The sequence below is a fragment of the Lepisma saccharinum genome, chromosome 15 (assembly GCF_977018435.1).
Source record: "Lepisma saccharinum chromosome 15, izLepSacc3.1, whole genome shotgun sequence".
NCBI classification, from domain to species: Eukaryota; Metazoa; Arthropoda; class Insecta; order Zygentoma; family Lepismatidae; genus Lepisma; species Lepisma saccharinum.
In genome coordinates, this window is record NC_139243.1 from 74,435,297 (window position 1) to 74,461,362 (window position 26,066).

The window sequence follows — 26,066 nt, forward strand, 5'->3', positions numbered from 1 at the left end:
TTTAAATCCACATTGATAATCACCTATAATTTCATTAGCATATGGGGTTAGTCTTGTTAAAAGAACGTTAGATAATATTTTATATGTTGTTGAGAGTAGAGAAATTCCACGGTAATTATTGCAGTTCATTTTATCACCTTTTTTAAACACAGGAACAATTATGGATTCTTTCCACTGTTGAGGGATTTCTTCTTTATTCCATATTAAACAAATTAATTTATGAATTTCACATATTAATGAATTTGCACCATATTAAATTAACTCAGCTGGTATTAAATCAATGCCAGGTGCTATGTTATTCTTTAGCCTTTTAATAGCACCTTTAACTTTCCAAGTTAGGTTCTGGAACTAAAGGTTCTGCTGTGTGTACTTCATTCACTTCTGATTTATCTCCTACATGAACATTTAAAAGGTCATTAAAGTAGTTCTTCCATCTATTTAGAATATCGTTTGTGTCAGCTAGAAAATCACCGTCGTTATCTTTTATCAAGTTTACTTTAGGTTGCCACCCCTTTCTAAATTCATTTACACCTTTATATAAATCTCTGATATTTTTGTTTTTGCTGTTTGTTTCAATTTCGTTAATTTTGCTTTTAGCGTTCCCTAATTAGAATATTACCTCCCCGAAAACATGATTCACCAATAAGCATTCATTAATTAGGATGATTATATTTTATTTATATTGTTTAATGTGCATTATTTAAAATTGATCTACTCAGGAGAAATTTACTGTGGTAAACATGGTTAAGAAGTAGCAAACCACTCTGTCGTTACAACTACTGGAAGCAACATGACTTAGCTACAAGCACCCGTCTAAAAGCATAAACCTGAAGATAATTTGGCAATTTGTCCTGGGAGTGGGGGGTTCATGTATTTGCATGCCAGAACATATATACATAATTGTAAGCATGTTATTGGGTATTAACCAAAAATGCACGAATAGTGCAATGTTAAAATTAATTATTTGTGAAGTGAATTTTCAATTACACTGGGCAACAAATTTTCAGCAACTTGTTGTTTCTCCAATTTTTTTTTTATGTTTCACCCACTGAGTTAAAAAATGTCAATTTCCGTCATATGGACGTTATCTGTAAAGTTAACCAAATACATTTGAGTAATTTGCATATATACTAGCATATATAGTAACACAAAGAAAATTGTCCAATAATGTAATAACAATGATCGATCCATATAATTTGGATATTGTCTGACAGAATATAATATACAATTAGTTACCACAACACTAAATTGTCATTCAAGTATCTTAGTATGTTAGAAATGCAGATGTGATCATATTTTCCTTTTGTGTTGCTGGGGAATATCCCTCACCAAGCCCCATACATAATCTGCCATGATGGCTGTGTCCCATCTGCCTTGATACTGCGATTCCATGTTCTGCATATCTTGATGGAATCGTTCTCCATGTTCTTGACTCACATCGCCCAAATCTGGTCTAAAAAAATCAAAATGTGAGTGCAGGTAATGCAAGTTTATTGATATTCTGCAACCTAAGATATGAAACGTATCCAGTAAATTCTGGATCAATTCACTGTAACGTGGGCTCTTCTTGTAACCCAGGAAGTTATGCACAACATCACAAAATGCTTGGAAGGCACTTTTTTCTACAGATGTCATTTTTTTTTCCAACTCTGTGGATTGCAGCATCTGTCTGATCTGAGGTCCAGTGAATACCCCACCAAACACCTTTGCTTCAGATAAACGTGGAAACATGGAGTGTATATGTTGCAAAGCACTTGATTGTTCATCCAAGGCTATTTCCAATTTAATGTAGAGAGGAGGCAGTAAGATCTTCTTCCTCTCAACAAGAGGTTCATGTAGGACATTCTGTTGTCCTGGAAGAAGTTTGTTCCGCAAAGGCCATTGTCTTTGGATATAGTGTTACCCAGTTGCGCAACTGTCCCACAAACAGAGGAAGCATGGATACTTTGTGAATCCTCCTTGAAGTCCTAGTAAAAACCCCAGCATCTTGAAATCACCACACATATCCCACTCGTATTTGATCTTTTCTAGCAGCTGTTTAACATTGCCATAGTTCTCCCTTAATAGAACAGAGTGGCCAACAGGAAGAGAAGGATATTTGTTGCCATTGTGCAGCAACACGGCCTTGATACTGCTAGTTCAGCTATCTATGAAAAGATGCCACTCAGCGGAATTGTGCACTATTCCAATTTCATCAAACAGGCCACTGATGTCCCTGCAGTAACAAAGATTCCCATTGCTAATGTAGTATGGTGCGAATGTCTCGTGCCGTGTCCTGTATTTTGTGATCTTGCAGCTGCTATCCAATAAATTCCACTATTGCAGATGGGATGCAAGGAGCTCTGCTTTCGATTTTAGTAATTCCAGATCACGAATCAGGTCATTGAGTTCCTCCTGAGTTGGAAAATGAGGTTTCTTGATGTAATCATCATAGTCACTTTCAGGGTCACTGTCCGACACAGGTACATACCGCATTGGTGATGCAGAGTCTTCTGTGTAAGAGGCAGGTGGTTCCTGAATAGGCAAATCTGGCCCATGTGGGACAGGTACAATTGACGATGGGATATCTGGGTACTGGATTCTACTTCGTGTTTTCGATACTTCAACAATGACAAATCAACCATGCAAAAGTAGCAATTATCTCTCCAAATTCTCGTAGCCATCCTTCCAAAGTTGATTTACAGGAACCACAGATGAAATGTGGAGCCCATGATTTGTCCTGGTCACCCATCGGCACTCCAAAGCAAGCATTATACGCTGTGTAATACTTGGTGCCAGGTGTTATGCAATGCTGCTTCTGCTTGGGAGTGATTTAATATCCACAAACATAACAGAAGGAACAGTGACGTGCACTGAGGAGTAGCTAGTCTAGCAGAGATAGATCAATCAATCTCACGTCTCTAATTATTTTCAAATCACAATATTTATTGTCTTGAAGCCACAGTTCAAATGCAACATTTTTTTTCCACGTGCTTCTTGTCCCTCGATGTGATCAGCTGGCTCATTCTCCGCCTCACCAATTCCAGGTATAGACAACCGCCCGAAGGGAAAGGAAAGATTTCTGCCTGTACCTCCCTCGTCCCCTCGCACCCTGTTCCAATGGTTGAAAGCCCATGCTTTCAGTTTTCACAGTCTATCTCCTATAGGACAGATAAGGGAATGATTTCCCTTCGATTTCTTTGTAAATCCCCTAAAAAAACTCAGGGGAAAAATCTCTGCACATTACACATTGTACAATATGTATGTATGGGATGTAGTTTCATTTGTATATGAATGGGAACATACTTGTATTATGTGCACACAAAAATGTTAGTTTATTTTCTTTTTTTTATGGAATATATAATGATTAAATAAATATTTACTCATGCTCTCTCTCTTGCTCTCGTTTTAGTAGTTTTTTAAAAAAAAATACAAATATTTTGGCCTCCAATAAAAAAAAAATGGGTAAGCTAAACAGTCAAAAATACAGATTTATTAATTTGGGCAAGAAAATGTGCGTTCTAATTGTTGTTGTTGGTTTGGTTTATTTTACTTCACTTTTCTGCCACATTTTGTTATCACGGAAATGAGTATGAGTGATGATATAATAAAATGATGAAGGGACATCACAAAGAACAATTCAGGCCAGGATTCGAAACCCGAGATGAGCATGCGTTCTTGTTCCTATGTGTTGTACTCTGCAGTGAATAATTTGGAATGAAAAATGTATCCCAGAAATCAAAAAGCCAAATTAATATCATTGAAGAAATTAGAAAAAAGTGTGTTTTCTTACCTGTTAATCTCCTCTAATATGTTGAATTTTTGCCACCTCCCATCGCTATTTCTAGCTGTATAGATTTAATCGTGATACGTAGCTAATGAGCTTACGGAAGTCATTAGTGACAATCAGAAACAGAGAACTCTGGACTCCTGATTTCACAGTGTCCTGCAGATGCACTGCGAGGAAATTATTTGTATTTCCCCCCTTTCTTTAGTTGCCACAGTAGCTCAGTCGTTAGGGCATCTGACTACCATGGCAGAGACCCAGGTTCAATCCCGGTGGGGGAGAACTGGGATTTTCTCAATCTGTTTAAGAGGCTCCAGAGCGCCCACCCAGCATCGTATAAAGTAGGTACCTGAAGGAAACTCTGGGGGGTAAAGGCAGCCAGGGGAGTGGTGCTAATCACATCACCCCTCAAGAAAGTGTGGGGCCCTAACCCCACACCCCATATACACCTTCATGGCGTGGTGCAAAGCATAGGGGAACACCTTGCTGTTTACTTTAGCATCGCTTTTCCATCACTTTACCTAATTTCTGCCATGACGATGAACGTTGATTACATTAAACTGATGAAGAATGGTTACAAAGGAACACTCATGCACAAGCCAGGGCTCGAGCCCGGATCCTTCAGTAATGAGATAGTGAGATCGAGAAATTAGGGAAATCAAGCAATGCAATTTTTTTGAAAAAACGTTAATCATATATTAGGAAGGTGTTTCAAAAAATGCAATTGAAAATTACCACTGAGGAAAATGCAGTTTGCTTTACCGATACCCACGTACACGAATGATTAGCAATTTTCACTCATCTTTGTATTCGGCTGACCTCCGTGGGAGAGTGCAAGTGGCTCCGGATCGGTATCTGGTGGAGGCACATAGTGGTTCAGATCCCACTTTAAACTGTAGGTCCAGTACTGATTAGCTATTATGTACATAAAGTAGACTTAAAACACTAAATCAACCAACCACGGGGAGTTGTTATCACTGCACGAAACAACACCAGGAGTTCCGGCTTCGAAACCCGACCTCAGCATGGGTGTTATTTGTGATTGTTTCTTCCTTAATTGTATTATTTAATTATTACTAATCTTCGCGATTAACCAAATGTGTCGGCGACGCTAAGTAGCATAAATCAAATCAAATCATTGATTTATTGTTTGATTTAGTTTGTTTTACTTCGCTTTTCCCCCACTTTTGGCTAATCGTGAAGATGATACGATAAAATTGATGAAGGGACAAACACAAATAACACCCATGCCTAGGTCGGAGTTCGAACCTGGGATATCTGGCTTAGTAGTCAAATCAAGGTGTTTTGGATTTTCGAAAGGGGGTGGGATTAACGTGTACTTCTTTTCAGTAGCCGGTCCGTGTGGCAGAGTGGTTAGCACATCGCGCTACGATGCCAGGGGTCACAGATTCGAATCCTGGTCTGGGCATGGATGTTTGTGAGTGTTCATTCATCAGTTTCATCATATCATCACCCATCCTCATCCTTGCAAATTAGCCAAAAGTGGCACAAAATGCGAAGTAAAATAAAGCAATTCAATCAATTATTTTCAGTAGTTCTTTCTCATTTTGCAAGCTTTTCCTTTCTTTGATGTTCTATTTTTAGGAATACTGAGCCGCAAAGGGGGGAGGGGATTATGACCCACACCAACCTCCCTTGGCCAAGCCACTGATTGCTACCCCAAGTGTCAACATCACCGCACGTCACTGAGAAGGAATCAGGCCATTCCAATTGATTTTGTATGAAACGATACAGAATATAAGAAAATCGTTATAACTTTAAATTGGTCCACATTCGAAAAAAAGCAATTACAGATTTGAAATCAGTGTGAAAAACTGATTCAGAATCATTTTCATTGTTACCCAGTGTTATTGGTATGGCAATGAATTAATCTGATGAGTGCATGTTGAAATCTTATTAGCCAAACCACATGATGCAAGAGTAGTTACAGTCATCAGATTAAAGTTGAGTCTTTAAGATTTTCTGTTTGTCATTATGCTATTGATTAATAAAAATTATTGTTTGATCATTTACACAACCCTAAGGCAAAGCAAATTTTGTAACTGGGTTATTCTGGTTATATGTCTTCATCGGGATTGTTTAGGGCCCAATCTATGATCAAAGTTATATCGACCAGAAAACCCATTACATGTTGGACCATTTGTTATGGATTGACCCATATTGGTTTATTACTAGACATTTAGCATAAGCCATGTGGTTATTCATCTACAGTCACAGACACTTCTGGGATGTAATGATCCCACTGTAAGTCAATGAAATTGTCACCACCCAGAAGTGTTTATGACTGTACTCTGGAAAAGTAAATGTCAAAATGCAGGTTTTAATTTTCGAAAACAGAAGTCTGATTACTTTCATTTATGTGTCATTCAGGCTCTTCATGGGACATGTTAAAATTTCTTTCAGATTAATAAAATATTGTTTTGTAGTAGTGACCAAATGCATCCTGGTCCTTCAACAATAGCCAATTCTACAAAAGTTCAGAGTATTAAATAAATATTTGTATTTTTTGTTACATTCTTTCTGGCACTTTTGGCCAATTGCATTGATGAGGTGAATGATGAATGGATAAAATCGATGAAGTAACACATATGACATATCACAATTTGAACCCAAAACCTTTTACATAAAATGACCTGGGTTCCAGCATTGTAGAAGAAGGGAGGTTCCAATAATCCAATCACTTCTCTGGATCACAAAAGGGGGTACGTTATCAAGAACGTATGTGCAAAGTGAAAGTGACAAGTGAGAATTTTAGCATTCCTGCATTCTACTACACAAAACTGTCAAATTACATCAGGAGTATTTTTGTACTCAACACATACAGAAGTTTGAACTAACTCAGAAGTTGCTTTGCGAAAGAAGTATTTCTGCGTTGCCTAATAATGTGTGCTTATTTTGGTTAAACCAGATGCTTATGTTCGAGTTCGAGCCGGACTCCTTGGAACAATGTTGTCGATTGATTTATTGTTGTTTAAGCAATCTCATCCCGTGCGGGGTTGCTAGTCCTCCATCGGGCACCTCCCTAGGTGGCGGATATGGGAACGCCCTCCAGATATGGAGGGTACCGGGAAACTGGGGCGGACCAAAACTAGCAAAAGAAGGGCGGACCAGGCTCAAGAGCTGTAGTGAAAACAACTGGTCAAAGGGACGGAAACCCGAATGAAATGACATGGGGAGATGGCCCCATAGCCCTGGTAGGCGACCATCTAGGGGAGTAAACCCCAACAGAAAAACCCCTCCAAGGGTTAAAATGGTTGAGCGTTAGGCTGACAACCTCACCTCGTAAAAAAACAACTTGTTAAGAAACCTGCACATCAGCCTCGGATAAGGATGGGAAACACAGATGACGAACTAGGCAAGAACAAGGTACATGATTGGTCCAAGCAACATGGAACGTCCGAACAATGTTAATACCACGTAAACTGCAAGAAATAGCCAATGTAATCACACAACGCAAAATTGATATTGAAGCACTACAAGAGATCAGATGGCAAGGACATGGTAACATAGACAAAAAAGATTACAGCGTATATTATAGCGGAACAAAAGAGAAAACAGGACAATATGGAACAGGGTTTATAATAACAAAAAACCTAAGAGAAAGAGTTATATCATTCGAACCAATCAATGAGAGGATATGCAAAATAAGAATCATGGGTAAATTCCAAAATATAAGTATACTGTCGGTACATGCTCCAACCAATGTAAAAGAAGATCTAGAAAAAGAACAATTCTATGATCAACTAGAAAGAACAATAGAAAAAATAGCAAGATATGACATCATAATAATTGCAGGTGATTACAACGCAAAAATAGGAGTGAGAAATAGTGACACAGACATAATTGGTAACCATTCCCTACACAAAAACAGTAATGAAAATGGCCTACTTCTAACACAATTTGCAATAAGAAATAGGTTGGTAATTAAAAGCACCTTCTTTCCACATAAGAAGATACATTTGGGCACATGGAAATCACCAGACGATGAAACAGTAAATCAAATAGATCATGTTTTAATAGATAAGAGACACTCCTCAACAATTATAGATGTAATAAGCCAAAGAAGACCAAACTGTGATTCAGACCATTTTCTGGTAAAAATTAAACTAAGAGCAAGATTAAGCAATAACCCAATCAAACAGAACATACGAAGAACAAAATGGAATTATACAAAACTTGACAACCAAGAAAACAAGGTGAATTACCAAATAGCAATTAAAAATAAGTTACAACAAAATGCTCAAGAAGAAACAATAGAAGGGAAGTGGAAAAGAATTAAAAAAGTGTTAACAGAAGCTGCAGAAGAAGTAATAGGCAAAGAGAAAACATCAAGGAAGAAAGAGTGGTTTGATGGAGAATGTCAGCAAATAATTAACCAAAAAAATGTTGCAAGAATGAAGATGCTGCAAAGAGAAACAAGAAGCAGTTGTAACAAATACAAAGAACTAAGGCAACAGGCAAATAATTTATGTAAGAAAAAGAAAAAAGAATGGATAAGAAAAAATATCCAAGAAATAGAACAACTTAGTCAACAGTCAGAGATTAGAAAGTACTATGCAGCAATAAAGAGAATAAATAAAGGATATCAACCCAAAGAGATAGGATGTAAAAGAAGAGATGGGGAAATAATAGGAGACAAAGAAAATGTACTACGAAGATGGACAGAACACTTCCAAGAACAATTATACAATGAAACATATAGAGAAGAACAAATAGAAAATAACGATTAACAAAACACAGAATGAACACCAACAAGAGCAGAAGTTGAGAAGATAATAAAAAATTTAAAAAAACAATAAATCACCAGGAGATGATGAAATAACAGCAGAAATATTAAAATATTCTGGACCAAATATGAAAGAAGAAATATACAAAATGATAAAACAAATCTGGCAAGAAGAATACATACCAGAAGCATGGAATAATGGAATATTGTGCCCAATACACAAGAAAGGTGACAAAACAGAATGTAGTAATTATAGAGGCATCATGTTACTTAATACAACTTACAAAATATTGACCAGCATCATACATACAAGATTAACAGCAATAACAGAAAACATAATAGGAGAATACCAAGCAGGTTTTAGACAAGGAAGAAGTACAATAGATCAATTATTCACAATAAGACAAATAATGGAAAAACATTATGAACATAATATAAATCTTTACATGTTATTCATAGACTTTCGTAGTGCTTTTGATAGTATTAAAAGACATAAATTAATACAAATTATGGCAGAATTACAAATACCTAATAAACTGATTAGATTAACAAACATGACACTGCAATGCACATATTTTAATGTCAAAATATGGAGCGATATGGGTGAACCAACAGAATATAACACAGGTGTAAAACATGGAGATGGACTATCTGCATGCTTATTTAACATAGCACTACATGCAATAATAAGCAAAATAGACAAAAGAGGAACAATATTTACGAAACTCAGCCAAATTAACGCATATGCCGACGACGTAGTTATAATATCCAGAACAGAAGAAGAATTAAAGAGAACATACAGGATATTAGAAAAAGAAGCAAATAAAATTGGGCTACAGACAAACATGAATAAAACCAAATTCCTACTGCTGACTCCAAAGCAAGATGGAAAACGTTACCACCAATTTACAATAGATGACAAGAAATTTGAAGCGGTAACAAACTTCAAGTATCTTGGAATAACGATAAATGACCAAAATAACATGCACGATGCAATTAGAGAAAGAATAAATGCAGGGAACAAAGCATATTATGCCAACATACAATTACTAAAAAGCAAGTTAATTAGCAGATATACCAAACTATTGATTTACAAAACACTTATTAGACCAGTAATAACTTACAGTGCTGAGGTATGGACAATGAGTGTAGAAGACAAATAGCAATTAAGGAAAACTGAAAGAAGAATAATCAGAAAAATATATGGACCAATCAAAGATGGAGATTTCTGGAGAAGTCGAACCAATGAAGAGATAAATTCCATCTTAAACCTAAAGGATATAGTAAGATTTATTAAAGCCAGAAGAATTAGTTGGATGGGTCATATAGAACGTATGAATAAGGATAGAATGCCACGAAGAATCATGTATGAGAGAATGTACTCCACAAGAAGAAGAGGCAGACCCAAACTAAGATGACGGGATAGTGTCGTACAAGATCAACAAAGAATGGGAGTCCATGGATGGAGGGAGACGATATTGGACCGAAATGCTTGGAGGCTGATAGTGCAGGAGGCCAAAGCTCACCCAGAGCTGTAGAGCCAATTGGTAAGGTATGGTAAGCAATCTCGTTATTCATTTTCCTTTCCATTAGTACCGAACTCAATCACCATAAGCACTGTCAGCATTGTTCCTCAAAATGGCTAATTTTACAGGTGTGGAACATGCTCGCTGTGTGTTTTGGTTTCACGAGATGCAATCAGCAACTGCAGTGCAACGTAAGTTTCCTACTGAGTATCATAAGGCACCTCCTAGCAGCCCTACAATTTACTCTCGGCACGAAACCTTCATTGAGACTGGTTGTTCTCTACCACATGCAAAATCACCAGGACGTCCGCAAGTTCCCGAAGCTGAAGTAACAAATCAGAGAACGCTTTGCCTGGAGTCCTACGAAATCATCACAACGTGCATCACGTGAGACTGGCATTCCATAACCAACTGTTTGGCACGTATTATTTAAACGCTTGCTATTGAAGCCATGCAAACTAACAATGGTTCAACACATTATGGATGCAGATAAAGTTGCTCGCCAGCAATTTTATGTGCAAATGTTGGATAGAATTGCAGATAACAAGACATTCCTAGACAATGTCATTTTTAGTGATGAGTCAATGTTTCACATCAGTGGACAGGTGAACGAACACCCATAACTGCAGACTATGGGTAGTGAAAAACCCCATGAAACTGCAGCATATTTGTGATAGCCCTAAGCTCAATATTTTTTGTGCCCTTAGCAAACAAAAATTGTATGGCCTGTTTTTCTTCCAAGAGGCAAACATAAATGGTATTGGGTATCTGGATACACTACAAAATTTTCTGTGTATCTGGATATGTTACAAAATTTTCTAATTCCTCAGTTCGACAAGGATAACCAAGATGTACAAATTTACTATCAGCAAGATGGGGCACCACCTCATTACCACTTAGCAGTCGAGATTTTTCTTGATACCCGATCCCAGGTTGGTGGATTGGTCGTACATTTCCAATTGCATGCCCCCCCTCGCTCCCAAGATTTGACCCCGCTAGGTGTTTACTTGTGGGGTGTCATGAAAGATCGGGTTTTGTACAACCTTTACCTGCTGATCTTGCTGAACTGAGACTTCGCATTACCGCTGCTGCTGCAGAAGTGATGCCTGACTTACTGGTGAAAGTCTTGAATGAAATTGACTTCAGGTGGGATGTATACCGCATTACAAATTGTAGCCACATCGACCCAACCTGACAAAATTGATGTGTTTTGCTTTGCAATGTCACCTCAACAGACTGAATAAATTTCTATATGCTTTCAAAGTTGTAAAGTCCTTTTTGAATCACCTGTATTTGTAATATTCCAATATAGTACAAAATAAACGTTGGGTAAAAATAAGTTTTGATCTTTTCTCACATGAAGAATTAAAGACTCGTAAATTAATGTGTCACACAGTAGCTGTAGATGGGGAAACAGCATAGATAGTAGAATTGTAGTTAATGCATGATTAAGTGTTGGAATTGCCTCACCGTTTTGCTGATCCTAACTTTTAAATTAATTGATTGTTGGATTATGAGTATTCTTGAACATATTACTGTTTTGGGTTACAATATCCCAATTCCTAGTGAAACTCTTAAGAGTCTTGAAGCGGTGCATTAACCACAAGCCATTGCTTCAAAACAAAGTTATTTTTGTTAATGCTAGTTTGAGATTTGACTTGCACAGCATCGGTTGCGCTCCAATCAAACATCAAACCCTTAATCCCAACTAGTACATTATAACAGTATATTCTTTTCTTAGTTTAGTGCATTAATTTGAATGTTAATCTGACAAAATTGATATTTGTGTCTCATTATTACTTCCCACTCCTTCAGACGCCAGAACAGATACAACAAGGAATATATCATCAGCATTCAAAATATCCCAATTACATGCATGCCATTAGCATCAGAAAACTCCAGGCAAACAACTTTACAACAATACCCAAATAACTATTTATAATGAGAAAAACGTATGTTTCAGTATTAGCAAATATTTTCCCTAAAAAAGAGATCTCTTAAGACACAAAATGTTCATATCAAAGAGAAACAATAAAAACCTGATCAATTTGCAACAAAAATTGTACCCAAAAAGAATTTCTCACTAGCTAACTAATATGTTCTCTTTGTAACATACTCAAAAACTTAACATTAAAATAACCTTTTATTAATTTATTATTTAAATGTTCTATTAACATTAAGTATGATGACAGTAGCCACCAAAATTAATTTAAAGAATAAAATAAAATGAACAGCTTCGCAGAAACCATGAGTAACAAGTTTCTGTCATTAAAATCACACTGTTTATAACTGTAATTCTTTTAGCATTTTCATTATATTCTAGGAATTAGACAGATTCATCAATGCTATTTACATATCAGTGATAAAGGCAGAAAAATAATGTTTCATGATGTCTGTATTTCCCTCATTCTAAACAGTGGTGACTTCCATCGGGATCTTGGTTATGATTAGTAAATGACAAATATATTTTGTATTTAATTTGTATTATCATTGTAATAACATTGTTTGAACATGAATAGGCATTTCTTTTAATGGATGCCACTGCACAGTTGAATATTCAGAAAGTGAATGATTGGTAAATTCATGGTAAATCTTAGCATAAAATGTTAACAACCGCATTGAATAAGTCTATGGATATTTGTTATTTACTGTCGGTTTTGTTTTCTTTTTGGCTAATCAGGACAATGAAGTTTATTTTCAACAATTCATCATTTCCCCACATTGCTCCAAAGTTATCTAGTTCTAGAGACTGCAGTGATAGTAACATGATGCAAAATAATTTTTCGTTAGTTAGTATCTTGAGATGGATGCAAATAGTCTCCATGCACACACACATTTTAATAAACGTGAAGTGAAAAGAAAAAAACGTAGTCAGACTAAAACCAAGAGATGATTCACGATTTCAAGACCAGAAAAGTGATGTATAATAAGCTAAACACAAAAACCCATATTTGAAATCTATCACAATAAATTTGGAGAAATCCCATGTGATGGTTCGTTTTTTATAATCGTGACACATTCTTATGGAAAAATAGTGAATGTAAAAGTTACAAAGGCTAAGTATTTATAATCTCGAAGTCCCTGTGACTAACATAAATTGAATTTCTTGATGCACATGTGAAATTAATTAACATTGGCAACATTAACAGTGGAGCTAGCATTGAACTGATGAAACACAGTAAATTTTCAAGTGTAACTACCATGTAAAGAGAAAAACTTTGTGTAAGGCACGTTGCTTACACAATCGCTAACACCTTGCTTGACATGCATTTGCATATTATACATATTAGGTGCAACTTCTTGTAGATAAGTGTCTTCCAGATATCATGCAGGCCTCAGGTAATGACTCAACTCTGTTCATTTTTTATAATTAATTTCAAAAGCTTTTGCATCTAGTTACATTTTTGCAGGTGGTAGCCGATTGCAATTTATTACTTATTTATTATTATATTTTAGGGAGTATGAACATCCAAAGTCATAGTTCTGTATTTAAATTTCAATATTTTTACATTAAAATAAATTAATGTAAATTCCTGTTGATAGCGGACAGGAACTCCACACTTAGATTCCCCTACTACAACAGGTAGCACTGTGAAATAGCAGACGACATGGATGCAGTCGAAAAGTTAACAACAGGGCACGAAGCAGCAGCCTGAGAACTACAAACAATAAAAGCACTCCAGGCAACAGTACAACAAGTTCCAACGAGGATGGTGGCAGCGGGCACTGAAATTAATAGAAAAAAAAAAAAAAAAAAACAGATTTGCAGATAAAGTGAGTACTAGTTTCTCTGTATTTATCTACTACAGTGTTTCTCATTTCCCAGTTATGAATAAATAATTTATATGACAATATTGTGAGTTTTGTTATGGAGAGTATTGTATGTCTGAATAATCAGATGATAGTGAAATGTGCAGATTCTCTGGGTACATAAAAAATTCTATACAGTTGAATTAACAAAATTGCTGTGTGAAGACAGAATTTAAGACAGGTTTGAAATCTTTCGATGACATGTGTGGCTCTGATTGCATAATTTATTTTTATTATTTTGATTTGTTCAACTTTTTCTTTAATTGATATGGCAAGTTAATAAGCTATTATAAGACAACATAAATTAACACACACACACAAACTTCTTCTAGTATGTAACATTTTCTACTAAGCCATTCTTTGCACAGTGGTCCAAGCGTATTCACCATTAACTAGAAGTTGTGAAAATAGATAAAGTACACTTGTGGTTCAAGAACAGGAAGCTACTACTGGAATATAAGAATCCTAGAATTGAAATCTACCTGTGGTTATAAGATGAGAGTCATCTTCTGATGATGTGATCTATTTTAATTTGTAATAGCATAGTCTTTTTCATCCAGTTAGCCTTATGTCTTTATAAACCTGATGCCAATTCTGGTTTGAAATTTCGTTTTTGTACTTCAAAGATCTAATTTTGAAGTAATCTTATGTAGTGTTGCATTCTTAATATGCCATAACTCAAGTTTGTGAATAGAATAACAAAACAACAAACAACAAGAAGTTAAGAATGTTAGCATAATGTCTCAAGTTTCAAGATTAATTAATTCTTGCATTTTTAATAAAATGAAAATGCTGTACACTATATTTTTCCAAGAAAACTGCTTGTTCGTATTTAACACCTTCATCAATCATTCAGCAAATTATGATCTTCATATAACCAGGCTCTGGAATCCATGAAGAGTTGCTTATCCTGAAGAAGTTCATGAAAACTAAATCACATGTTGAAGTTACCCTTCCATTAGTGCTAGACCACAAAATCCAGATAATGGGTATAGATATTCAAATCATCTGATATTCATTTTGGATACAACAGATAACCTGAATATCCTGATAAATCGGATAGTACAGAGCTGATGGATGATTTGTATAGTGGAACCACCAGCAAATGAACCTGCGCAGACCTGCGACTCCTGTTCACTACACTTTCGCATTCGCAAGGAGAGGAAGAGCAGAGGGGTGCATGCTTCCTTGTGGACGGAGATGAATGGATCGAGAGGGAAGCATTTTAGCAGAAGGTTCTTTTGTTTATGGTCCCTCTATAAGGAATTTGTACAGTGATATATGAATATGATAAATAAAAGATTGGAAAGCATGTAAAACAGATAAATGGTAAAACTGCCCAGATAATGAACACATTTGATTATCCGGATAATCCAGACAATTCAGATATCAGAATAATCGGTATATCTTCATATCAGATTATCTGATGTTTGGATATTGGAAATCCAGATAGAACATTTTCCAACATCTGGATAACATTTTATCAGGATTTGGCTATCCGTATTCCAGATCGCACTAGTATGTTGTAGTAGGTGGATGCAAAAAAATACATAGCGTGATTGAGTGTGACTTGACTTTGAGCAATGAAAAAAAAAATGTGTGACGGGTAGAATATCTAAATTTATTAAAACGAATTATGGCAGAAGCCCATAATTTCTATAATTTACAGGATGTATTATTAATAGAGACCGGATATTTAGGCACTAAAAACATAAAATAGGCACGCAAATAAGCCCTTATAATTTTCAAAATAGGCCGTAAAATAGGCATTAAAATACAAATAGGCAATAAAAAAGACAATGAAATTTAACTCAAAATAATGGGTGTTTAAAAAATATAGAAACATACTTGTACATTCTTTATAGTTGCTTAAAATAAACCAGGAACCCATCATTAGAGACAGCAGTCCAATATTGTACTTAATAAATCACTGTAAACAGGAGTCACGTCAGCTCAAAATTTTCCATTGTATAATGGCTACACACAATAGTCTGACAAAAGAAATTGTTGTCTACTTCCAACCAGTACGCAAATTATTTAAATATACACTTTATCACTGCACACAGGGTTATTTCAGTTAAAAAAAATTACACTATATATTCCACACAGCAGTTCAAACTAAGAATCTGTTTAAATGCATTTCAAGTTTGTACTGCACGGTTTGGCAGTCTCTGAATAAGAAGCGCTAATTGTGGTTGCACATCACAGCAAGGTATTTCTTTAGGTGATCAACCGACAAGTTATGTCTGCTATCGGACAACACATCGATAAAGATCTTTCAAACTCCACAGATGTTACCGGAGCATACTTAAAGCACGCGAGAACATGTGGATCTAACTCAGTTTGTATATTTTCACCTTTCAGAACTTGTTGAATTGCCCTTAATTTGTCCAAGTCCTTATTAGCTGCAATAACTCGCTAAATGTTATTTTTAAATTTCTTGGAAGCATCGGAAACTAATCCTGGGAACAGGAAATTGTATGGACAGAGTTCTGTCATGTCCCGATTTTAAAGAAAATGCATAAAATAGGCAATATCTGGCATTTATGAAATAATATAGGCAATATCGTATGAAATAGGCAAAATAGGCAAAATTAAATTGCCTTTAAATGAAGCTAATCCCTCCCCCCTGGCCTTTGCAACATTTGTTTTCATCACATTTCTAACAGGAAAGAATAGGCATTTTGCCTAACATCCGGTCTCTGATTATTAAAATGTTATACTATAGAATGCACATAGTATGTGATTGTAAAATCATGTGCAAAAATCCTTAGAAGAAGTATAAAAATAAAAATTGCAAACCTACTAAGGAATACAATAAGCAAAATAATCTTATACAGTTATTTTTAGTGGTTATTATTTTATTTTATCTGCGATGTTTCGATCTGGTTTCCGAGAACTTTCTGAAGCTACACTAAGAGATACATTCAAAGACACAACCTCACTTGGCTAGTCATTCTACACTTCTCTCACTTGGGGCTCTACAAAAGTGTAGATTGACTAGCCATGTGAGATTCTGTTTTTGTATGTATCTCTTAGTGTAGCTTGAGAAAGATCTGGGAAACCAGAACGAAATGGCACAGATAAAATAAAATAATAACCACTAAAAATAACTGTTAGATTATTTTGCATCTATAAAAAGTGGTTATGTGAATCTTTAAGAAGAACATAGGAATACAATATGTAACCTACCTGATAAAAAGAAAAAAAATATGGAAGTAGATTTCCATGTCCCATGTAGTGCTCGAATGTCAAACACTATGAGGTTAAATCCCATGCTTGTATACCTACTGATTCAATTTCATTGGTACAGTTAACACAGCATTACAGATACATCTTCATAGTCAAGTGTATACACAAATAAATGTGATATTGTCATGAAATTATCAACTAACATGGAAATCAAATTGTCTCTTTCATCACATGACTTACCTCAAATGCGATGAAGCAAGTTTATCAAACATCCTTATTTATTGACTGATAGACAGCCCACAAGGGTGCTTGCATCCTTTCACAATTCTTAAAGTTCCTTAGTCTAAGGGCACAGTGCAGGTGGGTAGTGTTGGCTTGGAAACTATATGATAAGTGGTGGAGCAAACTAACTGGCATCCTAGAATCTGTCAATGATGAACTTACCCCCTCTAAAAATTTTAATAGAAAACTTCTCTCCTTTGACAGTCCTTAATTCATATATTTTAGTCCCATTAATGAAACGAGTTTGAGTTCAGTGTCAATGAATTTAGCAGAACTGCTTCTCTTGTAGAGAATAACACCGATTTGACAAAATCATATAGAAAATATGACAAACCCATTTAATTGCATCTTACATAAGTACAAAGTCTTCATGAATTAAGTAATGATAATGGTATAAGATTGATTACTTTTGCAACCTCAAAGAATTTAATTGGGAAAAGTACCACTTTTAAACATAAAGATATCCATAAATATACCTGGTCTTCTCCAGATGGTAAAACTCATAATCAGATAGATCATATTCTCATTGATAAGAGAAGGCATACTAGTATAATTGACGTTCGTACACATAGAGGTGCTGACTGTGCCAGTGACCATTATTTAGTAATTGCTAAATTAAGAGAGAGACTCTCAGTGATAAATCATAAGCAACAAAATCTAAAAGTTCTAAAATTTGATACAGGAAAGTTTACTGATGAAAGAATTAAGAAAGATTACCAAATTAAACTGTCAAATAGATTTGATGTTTTGCAGGATTTAAATGATGATGAAAATATAAATGAAACAGACGTAAATAAGAATTGGGAGCACATACGTAATGCAATAGAATCAGCAGCTAAAGAAAGTATAGGATACCATAAACCGAGAAAAAGTAAGCCATGGTTTGATAATGAATGTCATAATCTAATAGAAATAAGAAATCAGGCTAGACTTAGGTGGTTAAATAACTCTGATGATACAAATCTAAACAATTATAATAGAATAAAGCGAGAAGTTAACCGCACGTTTAGAAGTAAAAAAAGAAATTACTTGAAAAGCAAAATTAACGAAATTGAAACAAACAGCAAAAATAAAAATATCAGAGATTTATATAAAGGTGTAAATGAGTTTAGAAAGGGGTGGCAACCTAAAGTAAACTTGATAAAAGATAAAGACATTGATTTTCTTTCTTTCTGACAGCAGAACCTTTAGTTTCAGAACCTAACTTGACTGAAGTTAAAGATGCTATTAAAAGGCTAAAGAATAACAAAGCACCTGGCATTGATTTAATACCAGCTGAGTTAATTAAATATGGTGGAAATTCATTAATATGTCAAATTCATAAATTAATTTGTTTAATATGGAATAAAGAAGAAATCCCTCAACAGTGGAAAGAATCCATAATTGTTCCTGTGTTTAAAAAAGGTGATAAAATGAACTGCAATAATTACCGTGGAATTTCTCTACTCTCAACAACATATAAAATATTATCTAACATTCTTTTAACAAGACTAACCCCATATGCTAATGAAATTATAGGTGATTATCAATGTGGATTTAAACGCAACAGATCAACTACAGATCAAATTTTTCACATCAGACAGACACTTGAAAAAAAGTGGGAATATAATCAAAATGTCCATCAGCTATTCATTGATTTCAAAAAAGCATATGATTCGGTCAAAAGAGATAAATTATATAATATATTAGTAGAGTTTGGAATACCTAAGAAGCTTGTTAGTATGATAAAAATATGCACCAGTGAAACAGAAAGTAAAATTTGTGTGGGTATTAATATGTCTGACAAATTTACAATTCATGATGGGTTAAAACAAGGAGATGCATTATCTCCATTGCTCTTTAATGTTGCCTTAGAATATGCTGTTAGGAAGGTAAAAGAAACTAAAGAAGGACTAAAATTAAATGGTGTGACTCAGTTGTTAGCATATGCAGATGATGTAGACTTACTGGGGGATGATGTGAATACAATTAAGAATAATGCCAGAATATTTTTCAAAACTGCTAAAGAGATAGGTTTGGAAGTTAACAAAGAGAAAACTAAATATATGCTTACAGGCCGAAACCAAGTGTTAGGTAATAATCAAAATATAATTATTGATAACAACTCGTTTGAAACAGTTTCCAAATTCAAATACTTAGGAGTAATATTAACAAATGAAAATTCTATTAAAGAGGAAATAAAAAGTAGGCTTAATTCAGGAAATGCATGTTACTTCTCTCTTATTAAACTTTTGTCTTCTCGTTTAATATCTAATAAACTAAAAGTTAAAATATACAAAACAGTAATTTTGCCTGTAGTATTATATGGGTGTGAAACTTGGTCCCTTACATTGAAAGAGGAACATAAATTGAGAGTATTTGAAAATAGGATCCTTAGGAAAATATTTGGACCTAAAAGGGATGAGGAGACAGGTGAGTGGAGAAGGTTACATAATTTAGAACTACATAATTTGTATTCTTGTCCAGATATTATTAGAATAATTAAATCAAGAAGACTTAGGTGGGCAGGCCATGTGGCACGAATGGGAGAGGAAAGAGGAGTTTACAGGATTCTTGTTGGGAAACCTGATGGTAAGAGACCTGTAGGAAGGCCAAGACGAAGATGGAGGGACAACGTCGAGATGGACCTAAGGGAAATCGGTAGGGATGGAAAAGAGTATATAGATCTTGCTCAAGATAGGGACAGATGGAAGGCCTGTGTTGCTGCAGCCATGAACCTTCGGGTTTAAGAAGGCTAGAGAGTTAGTTAGTTAGTTAGTTAGTTCTTACATAAGTACAGCATAGCTCATGTACTAGGGTTGAGATAACACTAGCTTGAACCAATATGAATATTCCTCATAAGAACTTCTGCTGATATTTGAGATATACTTGGAAATTTGGCAATTTAAAGAAGTTCAAAATACATCGTTATTAAATGTGGAAATAAAAGTATCATCTTGCAAAAATACCATTTCAGTCTACCATATTTCCATATCCAAAAGTTCATGTTATATTAATGTTCTCACTTATGCTTTTTGCAGCCATAAAGATATTTTGTGTACCCTGTAGTATGTTATAATAAGTTACTACAAACAAGATTTATGATCTGCTACAAATGGCCATGATCGGCTGCTGCAACACATTGTTGGATAGGTAGATCCGTGACACTGATTGATTGATTGTTGTCGTACCTCACCCACTACCCTAGATGAACCTGCACTGTGGCCACCGAAATCCTATTGGCCCCTTTGGTCCCTTTCCAGTCAGACACATCAAACAAAGACAAAAATAAAGACTAGAATACCTCAAATATCAGACCAAAAATGAGCATGACAGTCAAAATTTGGTTTGCTTTTATATTCCAGAAATCTCTGCTAGCTAAATGGATTATTACAGTGTGAAATCTCACAAACTGCTGTTTTTCTCATTTGTTTATGATGAAAGAATGATATCAAAAGTTTCCCTGTAATTATATTGGCAAAATCTCTTGAGTTTCATGAAGAAAATCAGCAAGAAGGGGGGGGAGAGGGGAGGAAGGGGGGTTCACTGATGTTGCACAATCCATGCAGGTACTCAAATAAATAATATCAACCTAAGGCAATTGTTGAAAGAAAGCTGTTTAGACATTTGACATATTAATTTTGTAATGAAGGGATGGATGCAAATGTCCACAATTATTTCTCCACCCTCTTGTAGTAAATTGTATGCTCTTCCCTATAGCACTCAGAGTTGGCTGGGTCTTTTTAAGTACTTTGAGGACCAACCATTGTCAAAAGTTGGAAGAATCCAAAGAAAAAACCAACATTTAGAAGAGCTTCCAGCACTCCAAATAATGAATACAGTAAAAGTCAACAAGTTCAAGGTTTCATTCATTAGGCAATTTTCCTTAAATCATACTAAAATTAGTTGTTGACAAATACAACAAAAAAGGTACACATTTCCGGAATAAGGTTGAACAAAGTTATAATTATGAAATAATTTGTGTGGTAGCACCTTAGTAACCAGTCACTTCCTCATGTGGGAACTTTAGCTGAACATCGTAGTGGGCAAGGGTGGATGGTTGAGAGGGCAAAAAGGAAAAAGTCATGTATTAATTAACTACAATAACTACTAGGACTGAGCCGATACAGATACCGATGTAATCGTATTGGATGATACCAATGGTATCTGTAAGTATTGGTTGAAATTTTCCAACAGATGCCTTCCGATTTTTTAAGTTGCTACAATCAAGGCCAAGAGACCTTTCTAAAAATTTGCTGACCCTTCCTTGTGGCAGTTTTTCAGAGGATTACTGCACAAACCCTCCACATCCTGGGAAGCAGATGATTGACAAGATGAAAGGCATGGGTAAAGGGAAAGCTGTGACTAAACTTCTTGAAGGCATATAACTACCTGGTAGGTGTAAAGGCTGTGTGGAAATAGAAGATATATTTCATTTTAAATTCTTGCTTGCACGCTCATGGTGGATGTTTTCTAAATTAGCATTACTACCATTATGGGCTGTTTTCGGGTCACATTATTTTGGAGTTCTTGCGAAAGACGTGTAAAGGCCGCTGTAGAATTCAATTTTTTTTATCTATATTCAAGCAAGGCAGGAGGGTTGTGGATTGTATAATTTCTGCTAGCACTCTTCCCTTCTGTTTCTTTTATGTCCTAATAATCAACAAATAATTCCATCCAGGAACTCAACAGTAAGGAATGCAGTGTCAGATGTTACCTAAGCTTTACTGGGTCACCAAAGGCGTAAACACGTAAACAGGTGTAACCCAGGAAGAAGTTGCAGGTGACTGACTCGGCATTGCTTAGCAAAATACATCGCAATAAATATCTAGGACAATGGGGGTCATCAGGCAGAATTATGATCAAGAAATCGAAGTAAAGGAGAGTGAAGTCTGAGCATTCAGACTAGTATCACAGACGGACACCTCGTTCGTTAACCAGTCCATAGTTCGACATCTCGTTTATTAACCAGTCCGTAGTTCGACACGTCGAGGGAGCACCTCCACACAGTGAGAGTCAGGTATTTCCATTTAGCATGCTGATCCAATTTTAAAGGTTATAAAAGCCAAGTGTTGTGTTTGCCATACAGTGTGTATGTGTTACCTCTTGCATGTTACCATTAAGCTCTCCATGAGCAGGGAATATGCCATCATTAAGGATGATGGCATACATGAGTTACGACACCCAGATTCGATCCCAGTTCCTTAGGGAACGTTATGCTGTCACTTTTGGTATCAGCCTATATCACAGACACTTGTTTTTGTTTTTTTTTGCAAATGACAGTGAATGATGGACAGCATGGCATAAAGAGGCATTATTTTAATAACTGTATTTGTATATATTATTATGTCTCTTTTCTCCATCTCCAGGCTAACCCAAAAGGCAGGAATGTTTAGCATTTACGTGAAACTGAAGAAGAGACAATCAACCGATTTTTTAATTAATTAATTTATTTTTTATTATTTTAACTGCAGCATGTTAAAAAGTCTTGCAACACTTCAAAAATCCTATCTTTGCATCCTCTGGGTCTACAAAAAAGTTAAAAAAAAAACATTACTAAATGTCACAAGACGTTTTAAAGTATCATAATGCTTAAAAAAAAAAAAGTTCCCCGTGCATATAGCACAATGCCATGAAGGCACATTTAGGGGATGTGGGGGTACGGCTGGACACATTCACGATCTCTACTATTTTTGTAGGTGATGTGATCAGAACCACACTCCAGCTGCATTTACCCACACGGGTTACCCCCAGGTATCCATTGATTTGAGGATGGGTGAGCACCAGAGATGCTTTTGGGGGCAGCGGGGAGAAGGCCAGAAAAATTCTCATGCATCGAAACAGACACCCTACAGAATACACCTCCGTGGCTCAAAGTATTATAATGCTGCAGGAGAAAAATTAGAGAGTTAATTAATGTCATGAAAGGAATGTGATATGCAACTTGGTAACTAACATTTATTATTTTAAAATGGAATCGATTGCAAACACAGCATTTCCCAGCTGTGCAATAAGGTTTAGGTGTTGCAAAACAATTTTTTCCTGAAAATTGCTACTTAAAACTTCCTTTTTTCAGAAGAATGATCTAGAACTGGCCCTTGCTTACTTACTATTCATGAATCACTGGCATTGAGTATTGCTTTCTGAAAAATAGGAAGTTTGAAATATTACACATTTACAAGATTCTTCATCAAAATTATTCAATATGTTAAGAAACACAAAAACTTCATGCACAAAATTGAACATAAAATATCACAATAATTTTCAAACAGAAGAAATTAATTTCAATCAATGCAATCTCATTCAACCACAACAACATAATATTTAAACATTATTTCAAAAGAGGTAGAGTTTATCAGTGCATTAAACTTTATCAGCATTAAAAATAAATTTGTCAGTAACATATCACAAAATCTGTGTCCATAAGTGATTATAACTTTGCTAGTATAAGGTGGCCACTGCAGGATCATGAAAAAATTCAAGTATAATTCCCGGTATCCAAGACGAACTTTCCGAACATTCCAGGGTACAAGCAAATGTTTTCTCTATTTCAATATTACGTATTACCGCCTCTCACCACCCACACACATATGCACACAAATATATGAACAATATAAAGCATAAATGAGATTCCATTGTATCAAAACAGTCTAACACAATTCAATTAAAAGGTTCAATTCAATATTTAAAATATTTTATTTCATATGTGAAGTATACATTTGCCATTTCACATACTTAGACATGAAATACATCTACAAACACGAGTCACAAATGTTACAGGATATACTAATCTATAAGACATTGTTAATTGCATAAGAATTTCAAACTCAAATTTACCTAATCAAGTTCAAGATATTTTGATATCTGGTAAAAATGTTTTCAATATAATTATTCAAGCACTGATTGTTTGATTTATTTTACTTCACATTTCTGCCACGTTTTGCTAATTGCCAAGATGAGGATGAGTCATGACATGATTAAATTGATGACGGGTTGTTGAAGAAACTTTCATCTCGTACTATTTAAGATTGGATCCAAGTTGCGTACAGTTTCATTTCAATACAGAATTTGGACCCTATTTAAACTGATTAGGATAAGAAGATTCCTGAGACATACTTAAATTGATCTCGAAAAAAATGTTCCTGAACCATATTTAAATTGATCCTGGAAAAAAGGTTCCTGGACCAAAAATATAAATAGATTCAGAAAAAAGGTTCCTGGACTGTATTCAAATTCACCCGGAAAAAAGTTTCTAGACCGAATTGATATACTTCACAGAAAAAAAGGTTCTTTACTGTCCAGAACCCATTTACGCTTCTTGATTTTCTCTCCTGGACAGGAATTGAATTTACTTAAAATGTCTGGAGCTTTAACAACCCAGCCTTGGACCCTAGCGTCATAGTGTGCTGTGCTAACCACTCTGCCATAGACATTGGTATCACAAGTAAATATTCATGGTGAGGGAGATCAGTCTGTAGATAAAACTGGAATAATACAAATGATAACAATAATTATCATGAATTAATAAAAATACATCAAAATAGGGAAGCTTTAACACCAGTTACAGGGTGGCCACTCTAAGAAAGTGATAAAATTCAAGTATAAATGCCAGTCTTCAATGCGAACTTTCAAAAAATTTAAGGCAAAAAAATTAAGGACACAAGCAAGAGTTTCGTCTGTTTCAACCTTACTTATTACCCCGCCCCCAAAAAAATATTAACATTAATACAAAGGGTCTTTGTGGTTCAAATGTGTCGAAAAGATCTAATTCAATGCAAATGAAAGATAAATAATGTGGTTCATTGTTAAGTGACCCAAGTTCCAATCACGAGTTTGGACATTTCAGGTGGGAATATTCAGAAAATGTCACTGGAGAAGAAGTTCTGTGGCTTACCCAGCCTCTCATCAATGGGTACCTTGAGGGGGGGGGGAGGTAAAGATGGATGGAGTGTAGTGCTGATCAGGTCACCTCCAGTATGGTTGAGATCGATAATTTATGAAACTCTATCCTCCACACCTTCGGTATTCCTGAATGGCATGGTGCAACGTAAAGTTACATGCAATAAAAATGGGACACATAGATTATTAAATCCTCGCTTTCCTACAAGGCGTTGTGTGTGTTGCATAAACATATGGGGCTGGTAGAAGTTGCCGTTGAAACTTCCCTATTAAAATACGCTTATCGCCATATAGTTAGGCGCCACACACAATGCCTCGCAGGGAAGCAAGTATTTCAGGTCTCTATGTCCAATTTTTATTGCCGGTGAGTGTACAGGGAAAACTTTCCTTTACAATATTCCTAGTGTTAGAAAGAAACAATAGGGGCAAAAGCACTTAAACACACAATATAGATAAATGGAGTTGTATTTCTAAAATGTTACGTTGTTCAATAAACACGATTCAGAATCATATGTTTTGGAGTCAGTTTTTTTGAATATACCTAGAATGTACCAAAAAATTAGGTTCATCCAAGATTTAATATGGACCCTATTGCATTCAAGTACTGAACAGCGTGAAATAAACCCACATTGCTGTTTCTATCCTAAAGAAATATCAATGATCTCTGATATTGTACTCGTACATAAACGTTTACAGTTTTAGAAATCAAACATCGTTCCAAAAATTATGTTTGAAACCAATGACACTTAGCAAGGCAAGAAAAAATAGGAAAGACTGCACAAGAAGTTAAATAGGAATCTATATGTATTCCATTACTATACTGTACTTCCTCTGGGATCTTTTTCTCATTTAGCAATTATCCTAG

The 26,066-nt window shown here is 35.4% G+C and overlaps 2 protein-coding genes across 2 annotated transcripts in view; both read right to left on the bottom strand.

Moving 5' to 3' along the window:
• LOC145999339 (uncharacterized) overlaps positions 1 to 26,066 on the bottom strand; it is a 478,836-nt gene that overhangs the window by 37,771 nt on the left and 414,999 nt on the right. The gene's annotated exons all lie outside the window — the stretch shown is intronic.
• The window catches only part of LOC145999747 (uncharacterized), a 63,186-nt gene continuing 61,196 nt past the window's right edge, over positions 24,077 to 26,066 (bottom strand). The window contains exon 4 of the mRNA XM_083137033.1: positions 24,077 to 25,330. Within this exon, the coding sequence (XP_082993159.1) occupies positions 25,297 to 25,330 (34 nt within the window). The 3' untranslated portion in view covers positions 24,077 to 25,296. The remainder of the gene's footprint in view (positions 25,331 to 26,066) is intronic.